The sequence below is a fragment of the Anabrus simplex genome, chromosome 1, assembly GCF_040414725.1.
Source record: "Anabrus simplex isolate iqAnaSimp1 chromosome 1, ASM4041472v1, whole genome shotgun sequence".
NCBI lineage: Eukaryota > Metazoa > Arthropoda > Insecta > Orthoptera > Tettigoniidae > Anabrus > Anabrus simplex.
In genome coordinates, this window is record NC_090265.1 from 73894399 (window position 1) to 73910251 (window position 15853).

Below are 15853 nucleotides of genomic sequence, written 5' to 3' on the forward strand. Positions count from 1 at the left end.
AGCATTTCACATTATTTCCTACTTACAAATGTACACATGGTTTTGCTTAATTGGTCAATGGAGGATATTATAATTAGGTTTGTTTTTTTTTCATCATTACGCCTCTGTAGCATAACGGTTAGTGTTATTAGCTGCCGTCCTCGGGGGCCCGGGTTCGATTCCCGGTACTGCCACAAATTTGAGAATGGCAGGAGGGCTGGTATATGGTTCAAATGGTACACGCAGCTCACCTCCAATGGGGGTGTGCCTGAAAAGAGCTGCACCACCTCGGGATGAGAACACGAGTTTACTTTATCATTGAGCAGCTCACCCCATGAAGTTGGTCCAAATATCTCGGTTTCAGAAACAATCTGATTTACAACATTTTCATTCATTCACTATGGTCTGACACTTTTATTATCCGATTGAGTCCTACTGATGGACAAAGAAGAAAAAAATCACCCTCAGAATGCTGGTCAGCAGGTTAGGAGAGGTGGTGGTATACAATTCCTAACCATTAGATTGTGTGCCAAAAGCTGGATTCAATTCTAAACCAGTGTTTATTTAGTGAGGGCATTTGATTCTGTTGATGACGATTTGTCCGTCAGATGGAGATTCTAAGCCTTACGCTACTATCCCCGTGTGTTGTACAGGTTTATTGTTGGAGATGAGAGATCAGCTTCGTAGCATGTTTCAACAGGAGTAGGCTATGCGCTAACACCGTGTTTCTCCCTTTCCCTACCCCATTGTCATCATCATCATCCCACTTCCACAAACACAGGTCGCCCATGGGTGTCAAATAGAAAGACCTGCACCAGGCGAGCTAAACTTGTACTCGGTCACTCCTAGCACTAGGTATATATTATTATATAGGGGTGCAGCAATATGAAGGGGCCAGAATGGAAATCACTCCAGTATAAGCTAAAATTTAGATTTTTATTACTGTCTACAGTGAGCATCACCAGTGTGAAAATATTGTTCACTTGCCATGGTAACAAACTAACTGGTGGTGGTGATGAATAAGGTATAATGACTGTGCAGTTTCTTTAAAATATTTTTTCTCAGAAACATACTTTTTGCCGGACTGAGTGGCTCAGATGTTCGAGGTGCTGGCCTTCTGACCCCAACTTCGCAGGTTCGATCCTGGCTCAAACCAGTAGTATTTGAAGGTCCTCAAATATATTAGCCTCATGTCGATGGATTTACTGGCACATAAAAGAACTCCTGCGGGACTAAATTCTGACACCTCGGTGTCTCCGAAAACTGTAAAAGTAGTAAATGGACATAAAGCCAACAGACACTCCAGTATAAGCTAAAATTTAGATTTTTATTACTGTCTACAGTGAGCATCACCAGTGTGAAAATATTGTTCACTTGCCATGGTAACAAACTAACTGGTGGTGGTTATTAACATATTTTTAAAGTTTGATCCTGGCTCAGTCCGGTGGTATTTGAAGACGCTCAAATACATTAGCCTTGTTTCAGTAGATTTACTTGCATGTAAAAAGAACTCCTGCGGGAGAAAATTCTGGCACCTCGGCGTTTCCAAAAACCATCAAAGTAGTTAGAGGGACGTAAAAAACAGTAACATTATTATTATTTTTAAAGTTACCATTTTGAATGCTTTATTTTTGTACCATTTATATTTATATTTTCTTGAAAAAGAAATATTTTATCAGTGTATTTTAACATTATTAAAAAGAGGCACTGGAAACACTGTTGTTTCACTTGTAAAATTACAATTAAAATTACAAATTACAAAATTACAATTTCAATAATGAACTTGATTGAATATTAAATTTACAAATTCTTCAAACTTCACCCTGACTTACATGTCACTCTTTCAAAACTTATTATCATTTAGTTTTCTTTCCATGTTAAAGAAGGATGATTCAGTCCATAAGGTATATTTTGAAAATCAGAATAATATGTCTGTTGCAGTGTTCTGCGCAGTGTGGTCGTGGGCGACAAACGAGAGATGCTGTATGTGTAGCATTCCTTCACAGCCAGTACCGAGTTGTCCTCGATATGAACTGTCCGTCAGCACTAAAGCCTGAGACGGAACGAGTTTGTGAGGCCAGTAACTGCAGTCCTGAGTGGTATGTCAGCGACTGGTCTCCTGTAAGTACATTTGAATAAAAGCAAGTTCTTGGTATAAGTAATTCTTAAAATGTCTAACAGATATTTAAAAATTTTATTATAGGCCTAATATAGTGGCCAATTTATTACTAAGTATCAGTGGCGGCTCGTGGATATCAGCAGTGGGGGGCGCGCCTTAGTTTCATAATTCCACAAATATCTCAAGTTCTTCAAACTATTTTATCAAGATACACACTTCGAACACTATACGGTGCAATGCATATGCAATTATGATGATTATGATGATGATGATGATGATGATTATTATTATTATTATTATTATTATTATTATTATTATTATTATTATTATTATTATTATTATTATTATTATTATTATTATTATTATTATTATTATTATTATTATTATTATTATTATTATTGTATGTATGTACAGTCTTCAGCCCTAAGGATGGTTGGATCCACAAGAGCTCCGCGATCAGCTGTCACAGATAGCCTAGTCATCACTGAAGAGGCGTACTAGGGAAATGAGGAGTGAGGTAGTTTCCCGTTGCTTTCCTCACAGAGCCAGAAGTTGCTATTACATATCAGTCTGCCAAGCCCACTGAAATGTATGCACCAACCGACCCTATGAGCAACATTTTCACACCATTCATAGCAGGGACTGGCTGCAGAAGGAATGGCATTACTAGCATCGCTCATACCTCAGTCACTTTCATATTGTCAAATCCAAGGACAGGACAGACACAGATCAATGAAAGTAACAAAATTACTCTAGCCCATACCAGAACACATAGTGCACTGTAAACACTAGGTCCTGCTGGCAAAGGCAATATTATTATTATTATTATTATTATTATTATTATTATTATTATTATTATTATTATTATTATTATTATTAATGCAATTTAGTACAATATAGTGCATACCTTCATCCTCTGATCACGTTCTGGTCCAGCGGTTACCGTTTTTGGTTGCTCTACAGGAGGTCCCGGGTTTGATGCCCAACTCAGCCAGAGAAATATGAAGCATTGATAGCATTTGGTTCCTGCTACCCCATCCTCGACATAAGAAGTAGAAAATCACCTAATGCTGTGGGTGGAAGAGCGTAGAAGAACTGACCACCCTGCCGCAAATAAAGTCCTGCACAGGCTGCCTGTTCTCTGCATGTCTCTTGTTCCGATTCCTGGCGCTCAGTATGAAGATACTTGCTGAGAAATTTCCAACGTCTCGCGAAGAGGTTATTTCTATTTCACAATTTCACAATAAAATCACGACACTTTTTCCTAACATAATTAACGTGAACAGATGGTTTGATATTTAATTAAATTATTTACACAGACCTAATTAACTAACCCTAATTTCTATAGGAAAAATCCATTCGCCGCTCTTTCAATTTCACAAATTTGTCCAACACTTTCTTGTCAAAGTCTGGAGTTGATTGTATCATATCTTTGCTTATAGACATCATTGCCAAAGCGTTCAACCTCTCGTTTTTCATTGTGTTCCTAAGAAACGATTTTATGCGTTTCAACGTGGAGAAACATCTTTCTGATTCAGCCGTTGTCATGGGGCTGGTAATGATAATTTTGAGAAGTTTATGAACTTCACTAAAAACAATTGACAATCTATTTTTCCTCAGAAAATTAAACAAATTAATTGCTCCTCTAATACTCCGGAAATCTTCTCTTCGGTACATAACTTGAAGTTCTGTTTTGAGTTTTTCTCTTTCAAGCATAGGATAAAATGAACAGACATGGTTAAAAGATTCCTGTGGGAACTTGGTAGAATGTGCCTCGAAGTGAACATCATTCAATAAAACAGAAACTTCCAAATGGCCAGTAAATGAAAATCTCTCTCTTACTTGCATAGAAACCACGTCGCATATTTCTTTGGCCGACACTATTCGTCTACTATGTGGAGAAATATCATCCTTTTTCCTCTTTCGATCCGGTTCTGGAAAGTTTTGTTCAATTTCCCTGTGAATTACATCAACTTGTGCTCTTTCTCTCATTACGTGTTTTTCGAAAGAATCAATGTAATTTCTTATTTGAACACTGTCTTTGTTTCGGGACTGAATTTGATTATATAGAAGATCAACGTGAGGAAATAGACTATGGAACACATATAGCCAGAAAACAAATTCAGGATCACAAAGAATACGTCTTAAGCCACTTGCTTCATTTAATGTGATCTTGTTTTTACATTTCTCTTCAATTTCTTCAAGGCAATCTATTAGATTTTCTCTGTTTTCGTACACCACGTTCACAGTTCTTATGTTATAATTCCAGCGCGTGGGTACAACTTTCGGCATTTTCTTCTTAACGATATTTTCGAGGAAATCCGATCTCTGAGACGAATTCGAAAAGAATGCAGGTATCGCTGATAAATTTGAAAAGAAAATCCTCACTTTAGGAATATGATTTGTTGATTGTTCCATGATAAGATTAAGCTTATGGGCATAGCAATGCACATAATATGCGTACGGATAGTGCTCACGAACCTTTGCCTGAACTCCACCAAGAGAGCCGCTAAAAACATGAGCTCCATCATAGCTCTGTGCAATCAACTTATCGCGAGAATGGCCTACCAGGGGATTAATCTGTTCCAGTAAGGTTTCTGTTATTCCATTCGCCGATTTGTCAGAAGGATAAAAGAATCCCCAGAATCTTTCATGTACCGAGCCGTCGTGAAGGTATCTTAAAACAATGACCAACTGACAATGGTTCGAGATGTCGGTTGTTTCATCACACTGTATACCAAGAAATTCAGCCTCTTTAATCTGTTCAGATATTTCCTCCCTACACACTGCCAGCATGCAACTTAAAATGTCATTTTGAATTATCTTTGACGTTCCTTTAAATACACTAGCTGTTTCTAAGTGTTGCTTCATTACGCTATCCAGATCAGCCGTGAAGTTAACTAATCCCTTAAATACACCTGGATTTAAAGAATTATCTTCTTCATTGTGGCCTCGGAGCGGCAATTCAAATTCCGCACAAAAACGTACGCAAGTGATGAGTCTCTTTAATATTTGCCTGTTCTTGTCCACGATCGAATTATGTTTACGAATAGTTTCACTGTAGTGATCACTTAAACAAGACACGACATTGACTTTACCAAGCATTTCAAAGTCCATAGTACTAGTGATATGTTCTTGGGATCTTTCATGCTTTTTAATTTTCTCATTAATATGCTTGATATCACTTACCCCTGTGGTGATCCATTTATCTCCTTTCCTAGAGCGGGAGAATAGCAGGCAAGGAAAGCAGTAAAAGGTTTCTGAGATATCACTTCCACATATCCACGGGTTCTTGTTATATACGTCAGGAGAATTAATTTGTCTTTGGAAAGCCCTATTTTCATTTTTCTTGATCTCCGATTTTTTCAACGAGAAGTCTGGTGTCGGCCTACCGCACTCCTTCAGTTCGACTTTCTTCTCGATAGAAAGAGAAGAAAACGTAAGTTCTTTAATATGTTCGACGGTAATCATACTGTACGAAGTGCAAACATAACACTACGCCTACATATAAATAACAACCTTTCTCCTAATTTCACCTCGTCACAGTCACCTCACGAGATCATTCATCAACACAAAGCTAAACATCGCGCTCTCCAGTGAGTATGGCCAACATGAGTCAAGTGCGAAGAGACAGTAGTTACAGTCATTACTCGTTTCGTTAGTTAATAATCCTAAAAATTACAAGACTATTTTAAATATTTACTGGCATATTTAACTCAGATAAGTGCTTCAGTAAAATAGTTCCTAGTTTTAGGAGAGAAATGACACAAATTGACCCCTGTTAAATAGAAATCAAATCACCAATGTTTCGGGTAGGTTGGCTGGAACGATGGGCCGCGGCAGAAACGCGCCGGATTCTCCGTTAGAACAGCACATCTCTACCGTGCCTCTGATTGGCTCCCTCAAGGCCAGTCAAGCGAGACTCGGAGCTTTTGGTCCGCTATGGAAGAGCGCCCTCCTGCGCTGGGCCAGCATGATCCTTGGCCAGCAGCGTATCGGGCCGCGGTACAGTTCAACTCGCGCCCTTGATAATAATCTTATAGTAAAATATTTCCCTTGTTAACATTTAAGATTAAAATTCCCCATTTTAATGGAACCCCGTGGGGGGCGCGCGCCTTAGCGCCTCCCAGACGAGCCGCCACTGCTAAGTATGAAAGAATTGATCAGTAAATTAATTGTATCTGAATACTTGATACCAGTGATGAATAGCTGAGTCCAGTCATTGTCATTTTTAATACAACCCACCATTTCCTCTGTCTCTTAAGTTCAAGTCTATTAGGCAATTGGTAATGTAACTCCCTTCATTTGCCTCCATGATACCACCATTCATACAGACAGCTTCATCCAACATTCTTTATCTACGATAGACCACAAAGAACTGATTTTGGCCATCTGTAGAAACTGATCACCTTGAATAAGTATTACTGTACATCTGATTATTCTTGATTCAAAATAGTTACCATAGCTTTAATATTTTAGACATTCTTCTTGGAGTATATACAGCGAAGTACTCTGGTCTGGGGAAAAATATACCACTGTACATTGCAGTTTAAAAATGTAAAGTTCATGAAGTGTTCATATTTCTTAAAAGTTGTAGTTTTAGTTTCTGTATTGATTACTTTCTCTTTGTATGGTCCTTGAACTTCTATTCTGGAGCATCACTTGTCTGGGTTCAATCTGTATCTACCGTGGCTGTTTTAACATAGTTTTCAATAAATTCTTATGTTGCACAACAATCCACAAACAACACCTTTCTCATTGCTGGTGAAATATTGGTGAAATTGGGGTAATCACATACCGGTACTGTAAACGGTATTATAAATAAGGGTTACAGATCTCTGCACATGGTTATGAGGGTATTTAGGGGTTTTAGTAAGGATGGAAAAACTGCTGGAATAGATGAAATTTCAGTGGAGATGATAAAGCCAGCTGGAGCTGTAGGTCTGCAGTGGACATATCGAGTTCTCAGGATTATTTGGGAAAATAAGAAGGTCCCTGAGGATTGGCAGAAAGGAATAATCATCCCAATTTTCAAGAAAGGCGATAAGAAAGTATTAAAGAACTACAGGAGAATTACTCTGATATCCCATGTTGCTAAGATAATGGAGAAGATACTGGAAAGTAGGATAAGGTTGAGGGTTGAAAATCAGATACAGGAAAATCAGTTTGGTTTCAGAAGTGGAAGGTCAACAATAGAGCCCATTTTCATTATCAGGCAACTAATGGAAAATCAATGGGAGTATGGCAATGATATGGTGATGACATTCCTTGACATTGGAAAGGTATACCGGTATGACAGTGTCCCCAGGACTAAAGTTTGGGACAGTCTGGTGCAAAACAGAATTGGACATGGATTAATAAAAATGATCATGGCAGTGTACAAGGAATGTCGTAGTTCTGTGCAAACACAAGTTGGCAGGACAAGTTAGTTCAAAATCACTAGTGGGCTGAGACAGGGAAGTGCTCTATTACCAGTCCTGTTTACAATAATAATGGATGACCAATAGTGGTGATTGGGAATTAGAAATGTGGGGGGAAAAACATATATATAGACAACAAACAGTACCCGGGTTACGAGATATAGCGGACAGGTGTGGGGGTGGTTGTTATATACATCAAAACTGAAGAAGCAAGCTACAGAATGATAAGTTTTTTGCTGCTCTCTGAGCAAATTTCTGTAAGTTTTTTGCTGCTCTCTGAGCAAATTTCAACACAGTAAAACTTTCACCAAAGGAAAAATATTACACTTTTATTACAATGAAATACAAGTACAGTATGGCGTGATTATATATTAAAATCATTTAGTATTTTACTACACACTAAAAAACTAAGAAACACTAAAGAGACTACCAGACTAACGAATCCGCACAGCAAGCACGTGAATCAGACTTCAGTGTCCATGACCTTGGCAAAAAATATGCATAACATACCCTGCTTCTTTGAATGTTTCCATAACTGCAAAACAAAACCCAACTGGCTTAAAGAAACTGAAAACGGCCTAGTAGAATTAAAAATTACAGAAAATTCACTATTCGAACGAACAGCTAAAGTAATAACTAAAGACGAAAACATGAGGTTCAAATACAAACCTACATTATAAACCAAATCTATTATCTCGGAAGATGACAGGAAACTAAGATCAGAAAGAATGAAGAAATACTGGGCACTAAGAAAAGAACAACACACAGAAATGATTGATTCAATGTAACCCAAAGAGGGTGAGACAAAAGAAGAAAAACCTGCACCTGGCGAGCTGAACATATCCTGGGACACTCCCAGCACTAAAAGCCATACGCCATTTCATTACACTCGGTCCGCAGCAATAATCCCATCTATCTGAGTTGAGCGGCAGCATAAGAGGCAAAGAACAAACAATGGTCAATGTAATGTTATTGTTGATCAATGTTATGCGCTTTCAATATTGTAGGCCTTCACATTTAGTTTTCTTCTGACTCTCAAATACTACTCTTACCATAGTCGGTACGGTAAAATTGAATAAAACATAAATGGTCGGAAGTTGTATTCTCTATAACTTTCGTTATGTAGTACTTTTCTATAGAACCAATGACATAGATATTTAAAAATTAAACTTTAGATGCCTTCCCCTAAACTACAATTTCATCCAGGGTGAATGAAATTGTTTATAACTTAGACTGTAGTTTCTTATTCCCCGACTTTATATACTGACTTCCATTAAATTCTGTTAATCCATCTTTTCGTGGCTCGGCGTTGATATGGACTTGGCAACAAAAATACATATTCATGAATATCTGTGTTATCAAAGCCAGTATGGTAACAATGTATGACATAAATGATCAGAAGTTTATTTCTATAATATAACTTTCGTTATGTAGTATTTATCGACAGGACCACTAATAATATAAATATTTGAGAATTAAATTTTAGGCCTTCCCCTGAACTATCATTTCACTCAGCGTGAGTAAAATGGTTTATAGCCTAGATTGTAGTGGCTCATCCTCCAACTTCACATACCAATTTTCATTAAATTCTCTTCAGCCGTTTCCTCGTGATGTGTGTACAGACAGATTTCCTTGTTACCGTGGAGATGGCCGATACAGCTATACCATTCTTTTCAAATTCTGAATAATGTACAGACAAAACTCTTATTTTATATGTATAGATTGAAAGAAAAGTGAGTGTCTGCCATTATAATGAAACTCCCCAATCTGATTGTGACTGATGGAAGGCAAGGGGGCCTACCATTACAATGAATACCATTATAATGAAAACTCCCCAATCTGATTGTGACTGATGGAAGGCAAGGGGCCTACCATTACAATGAAAATTCCCTAACCCAGTCTTCATATGAGAAAAGACGTTCGGTGACTTCCCCGTAGCATTTCTAGGGTAACGTTAAGTGCTGTGCAATTTAATACAATCTTGCTCACAAAGTGTGTACACTACCTAACCTAGAATTCTGTATACAATGTAGAATTCCGTAGCGAAGCACGGGTACATCTGTTAGTTCAGAAATATGTTTGTTGTTGGTCAGTGTTAACGATCATCAAAGAGAGGAATCTAGAAAAGAAGATAAGAACACTCACAGGATAAATATAACAGGTTAGAGGCAGCAGACAAATCAACAAAAAGCAGAGATGACAAAAATAAAAACAAATAAGACACATAAACTGAACATCACCATGTACCATATACCTACCATTACAATGAAAATTCCCTAACCCAGTCTTAATAAATGGACTCCCTCTTTATCAATCCCTCTTCTTGTAGATCTGGTCTTCTGATACAGAAAGAGAGCTGGATTATAATCATTTCATTGTGCTTGTGTTATTAACCTTTCTTGTTTTAAGTTACTCATATTCTTGAATTAGGACTACAGGTACCAAATGAACTGATATCGTTGTCTTTTGATTTTAGTGTTCCAGAGACTGTGGTTCAGGCGTTCAGAAACGTGAAGTGAAATGCCTGGATGACAAACAAGATCCATCAGCTGAGTGTGATGAAGAGAAAAGGCCTCCGGGCAAAAGGGCCTGCAACACTCATGATTGTCCAAATTCGGCAGGTTAGATATGTATTCATACACTTATAATTTGATTTAAAATTTCATGTACATAGAAATTCCTGAATTTTTGAACAGGTACAAGCAGTAGAAAAACAATTCTATGAAGTATATTAGAGGAGACAAAAATAAAGTAAAATATGATCCGTTGCAAAGAAAGAGACCTACAGTCAGATTTTTCATTTTTTAGATTTTTGTAGTTCTAAAATTGTTGTGAGATACTGAGCATTTTCAAAAAAGTCTTTATGCTTCTAGGTGCAATACTTCAGAAGATATTAATTATTGACTGTTGCTATTAGGAAAACTGTATTTTGAGAAAAATGATATTACAACCTTCACTAATTTTCTTACCAATTGAATAAAGTTTTCATAACATTAAGTGGTTAAGACTCAAACTGCTGCATAACTTAGTTTGCTAAGAAGACCCATAGGTAGCACAAGAAGTCAAAACATAGACATCCAATTTTTACACCTCTGACACTTTGTTCAGCTCTGCTGTAAAATTTCCATTGCTGACTTTGGGTCCCTTTCCACGCAGTGGGTCACAAATAAGAAGGAACAGTTGTTTATAAAATGGAGAAAATAAACTGAAATATTTTAAATAAATTAACCCATCATGGAGCAATCTTCTGCTAGTATGTAGTAACACTGTATGTTTGCCACTTTCACTGTCTGCATTCTTCTCCTACCACTTTTCCCACACCTGTGGTGTCGTAGGTGCAAACTGTGTGGCACTTGTGGATTTAGCCCCGTTTTACAGCTGAACACCCTTCCTGTTGCTAAACCTATATGGAGTGATGTAATTACTATTGCGTGTTTTTGTGGTGGTTGGTAGTGTAGTTGGTAGAATAGTGTACTTTGGTCTCCTTCATTTCATGTGTTGGCTGCACATTAATTTTCCTATCAGGCTACTCTTCTGGTATTTTGAAAACATTACATTTGTGCAGTATGTATATTTTAAGAAATGATATCTGTGGTGAATGACTAGTTATTCAGTGACGCCTATATCAACCATTGAATTAGTGGAGCCTTTTAGCAGAACATGTCTAGAAAAGAAGGAAAGGTCCCAGTAAGCCATTCTTCAGACAACACTGGGCCACATCCAGTTACCTGACACTCTGTGAGTAGGATCCTACCACAAGAGAAGAAGGCCAGGCCGCACAGTAGAATGTAGTGTATTATAAAAGGAACAAGAAAAAGGGACCTGTTTATGAATGTCTTGACTACAAGGTAGCCTTTTGTCTTGAGGAATATTTCCAAGTATACTGAAGTGAAATGCAATTTAGGAACCACTTGTGTTATTGGATACAGTTGTGTGTCATTTATACAAACACTTTCTCATGAAAGTTGTGTAAAACAAAACTATGAAAAAGAGATCACAAGAACTATCAAAACCTGAAAATTAATTCCACAGTGTTTCAGATTAATTATAATTTCAGTTTATATACAAAATGTGATTTACTTTATCAAACAATTTGTATATTTTGTGTAAGCGAGTAGCCACAGGTATTTATGAGCAAGATAGATTGAAATGTTTACAAAGCAAAGCTACCTCCATGAAGACCCTTGGCAGAGTAGAAGGTAGAAGTTTGCACTATTTGTAACCTCAGCACTAAGTAAGTTAATGCGGTTTGCTCTTTACTTGGCCACCTTTGTTAACACCCAGAAATTAATCTGCTACTCATTTCTGGTGAGAGCTGAATGAAACCCAGGGAAAAGTGCCTCAGCTAAGCAGCCCCTCCATTTCAATGTGTGAGGAATTTTTTTTTTCAATTTGCTTTGTGTGGCACCGACACAGGTAGGTCTTAAGGCGATGATGGGGTAGGAAAGAGCTAGGAGCAGGAAGGTGTGAAAAAAACCATATTGAAGGCTGCCAACAGTGGGATTCGAACCCACTATCTCCCGAATGCAAGCTGATAGCTACATGATCCAAACCATGTGGTCATTTGCTTGGTAGGGAATTTTTATTATAGGGCACAAACCATTAAAGGGTGATTAACTATGTACCCTACCTGATTACTGAGTGGTGATATGTGCCAAAAGAAAGACAAAATAATACTAATCTGTCCAAAATTACCGGAAATACATCAGTTTAAATTAAATGAATAAATAGATAAATAATAAATCAACTAATCAATCCAACAATCATCATTGATCTGCATTTAGGGCTGTACCCAGGTGGTAGATTCCCTATCAAGAGCTTTGAAATTTATTGAACATCTCTCTTGATAAATTGATTAAAAAAATTTACATCCTGATTCCTCTTCTTATAAATGATTATTTTCCCTAATTCGTTTCTCTAATTCCAACTTTATCTTCACATTATGATCTTTCCTACCTTTTAAAACTCCACTCAAGCTTATTTGTCTACTAATATCATTCCACAAGAAGGTGTTAACTTCTAGTTGACCCACTCCTCCCCTTCAGGGAGGGGAATTAAAACGTTTCCTAGGTCCTAGGTCTCCACTAACAGCTCACAACATACCTCTCAGTTGAGCAGCTTGTCTCCTTACTCCCAAGTCTTCCCTGCCCAAAGTTTGCAGTATTTTAGTAACACAACCCTTTTGTTGGAAATTATCCAGAACAAATCAAGCTGCTTTCCTTTGGACCTTTACCAGTTTTTGTATCAAGTAATCCTGGTGTGGGTCCCATATGCATTGAAACCATAGGCCTACACTTTATTCAGGAGAACCTCAATAAGTGTTATTTAATTAAACTATTAATTCAGTTACAGTGGATAGGAATAAATTCAACAAGGAACAATGAATTAGAAGTTAGGCATGACCATCATACATACATACATACATACATACATACATACATTATCATTATAGACTGTTATGCCTTTCAGCATTCAGTCTGCAAGCCTCTGTGAATTTACTAAACGTCGCCACAATCCTCGATTTGCAACTAGTGTTGTGGCCTCATTTAGTTCTATACCTCTTATCTTTAAATCATTAGAAACTGAGTCTAACCATCGTCGTCTTGGTCTACCTCTACTTCTCTTACCCTCCATTACAGAGTCCATTATTCTCCTACGTAACCTATCCTCCTCCATTTGTCTCACATGACCCCACCACAAAAGCCGGTTTATGTGTACAGCTTCATCCATCGAGTTCATAACTAAATTAGCCTTTATCTCCCCATTCCTAGTACCCTCCTGCCATTGTTCCCACCTGTTTGTACCAGCAATCATTCTTGCTACTTTCATGTCTGTTACTTCTAACTTATGAATAAGATATCCTGAAGAGGATGCCAGTAAACAGAACTGCAAGGAAGGAATTTGATAGAAAGGTAGAAGGAAGACGACCCGTGGGAAGGCCACGAAGGAAATGGATAGATTTAGTTAAGAGCGATGTACTGCTGAGGGGTCATGATTGGGACAAGTTGGTGGAGGAAGAATGGTACAAGGACAGGATGAGATGGAGGAGTCTCATATATCACACCCGGGAAACTGGAGATGGTTTAGGATGATGATGATCCTGAGTCCACCCAGCTTTCGCTCCTGTAAAGCAAAGTTGGTCTGAAAGCAGACCGTTGTAAAGATAGTTTCGCCTGAGAGCCAACTTCCTTCTTACAGAACACTGTTGATTGCAACTGCGAGCTCACTGCATTAGCTTTACGACACCTTGATTCAATCTCACTTACTATATTACCATCCTGCGAGAACACACAACCTAAATACTTGAAATTATCGACCTGTTCTAGCTTTGTACCATCAATCTGACATTCAGTTCTGTTGAATTTCTTACCTACAGACATCAATTTAGTCTTCGAGAGGCTAATTTTCATACCATACTCATTGCACCTATTTTCAAGTTCCAAGATATTACACTGCAGGCCATCGGCACAATCTGCCATTAAGACCAAGTCATCAGCATAGGCCAGACTGCTTACTACATTTCCACCTAACTGAATCCCTCCCTGCCATTTTATACCTTTCAGCAGATGACCCATGTAAACTATGAACAGCAAAGGTGAAAGATTACAGCCTTGTATAACCCCTGTAAATACCCTGAACCAAAAACTCATTCTATCATCAATTCTCACTGAAGCCCAATTGTCAACATAAATGCCTTTGATTTTTAGTCTACCTTTAATTCCATAGTCCCCCAGTATGGCGAACATCTTTTCCCTTGGTGCCCTATCATATGCTTTCTCTAGATCTACGAAACATAAACACAGCTGTCTATTCCTCTTGTAGCATTTTTCAATTACCTGGCACATACTGAAAATCTGATTCTGACAGCCTCTCTGTGGTCTGAAACCACACTGGTTTTCATCCAACTTCCTCTCAACGACTGATCGCACCCTCCCTTCCAAGATGCCAGTAAATACTTTGCCTGGTATACTAATCAATGAGATACCTCGATAGTTGTTGCAATACTTCCTGTTCGCTTACTTATAGATAGGTGCAATTACTGCTTTTGTCCAACACTCCATGCTAATCTTACTACTCTGAGAAGCCATTTCATCCCTGCCTTCCAGCTATCCTTCACCATTTCAGGTCTAATTTCATCTATTCCTGCTGCTTTATGACTGTTATGGAGTTATCCGTGGTAGTTAGAGGTGAAAGAAGGTGCTGGGATGAACAGGTCTCAACTTACGAAATTAAAGTTAATTTAAAATTTAACAAAGGTTATATTTTCTTTTTGAGATCAAGAAATGACAAGTACAACAGGAATTCAATTATATATATATATATATATATATATATATATATATATATATATCAACAAGTTAAGAATGTACAATTACAGTTTATTAATGGCTTTTGGGCTTCGAGCCCCAGAATCACAATCCCTGAGCAATGAGCCCAACTTTAGTTATACACAAGGTTCAACAAAGGGGCAGAAAACCCCAATCATACCAAGGAGCTCTAGCTCCCAATTACCCAGTAAAGCCTGCTCGAGGCACACAGAAACCAAATTTAAGAAAGAGCAACCCGCTTTCAAAGTTCAAGCCAATTCAAAGGCCACTCCAAACTCCACTTTCAAGCTGCCCTACGGGCACACAAGAACAGGGGTAATGATACCCAACCTACTGAGGCCTATTCCATAAACAAACAGGACAATTACATGGCCCCAAAATACCAACTTGAGTGGAGGCGTAACTTGCACTCCTAATACACCATTTTAAAAACCTATTTGGCTCTAGGCCGCTTATGCAAGGACTAATCCCATACTACGGAGGTGACGCGATAGGAAAACTTTATTACATTATGAAACAAAGAAAAACGGTTGAGAAAACATAGTCACCTCAAAAACAATATGAGAGGGAGCTCGAGAGGGTTAGGCACTCTCTATCCTGATTTGTAGTCAAAGAGACAGAATTTTATACCAAGAGTCTTTTACATTTTAGAGGAAAGTTACATGATAAAAGTTTCGAACCTGCCCCGAGGGTTAAACTGCTGAGCTAGCAAGCAAAGAAGTTATTAAAAGGCCATTACCTGATGGATGAACTGCTGCCCGAAGAAAGAGGCGCTTCCCGCCCCCTGCTACATCATCACACTAGGAAAGATGTTACTGAAGTGGCCAGGAGACAAGAAAATCAGTAGTTTATATATCCTCGCGGAAAATTCGAGACGTTTCAAGAATGAGAACCCACACCCCCCTCAACTTTATTGGACAGGGTCAAGCAACATATCCATATCGGAGAAGACACACATTATTGGTTAAAAATTAATTAAAGAAATTTGGGATTGGCTAAATTCAAAA

At 38.0% G+C, this 15853-nt stretch overlaps 1 protein-coding gene across 1 annotated transcript in view; it reads left to right on the top strand.

Annotated features, from left to right (window-relative positions):
- LOC136886273 (thrombospondin type-1 domain-containing protein 4) overlaps positions 1–15853 on the top strand; it is a 173242-nt gene that overhangs the window by 133240 nt on the left and 24149 nt on the right. Inside the window, exons 11-12 of the mRNA XM_068229310.1 lie at positions 1921–2100; positions 9995–10139. Coding sequence (XP_068085411.1) covers positions 1921–2100; positions 9995–10139 — 325 coding nt within the window. The remainder of the gene's footprint in view (positions 1–1920; positions 2101–9994; positions 10140–15853) is intronic.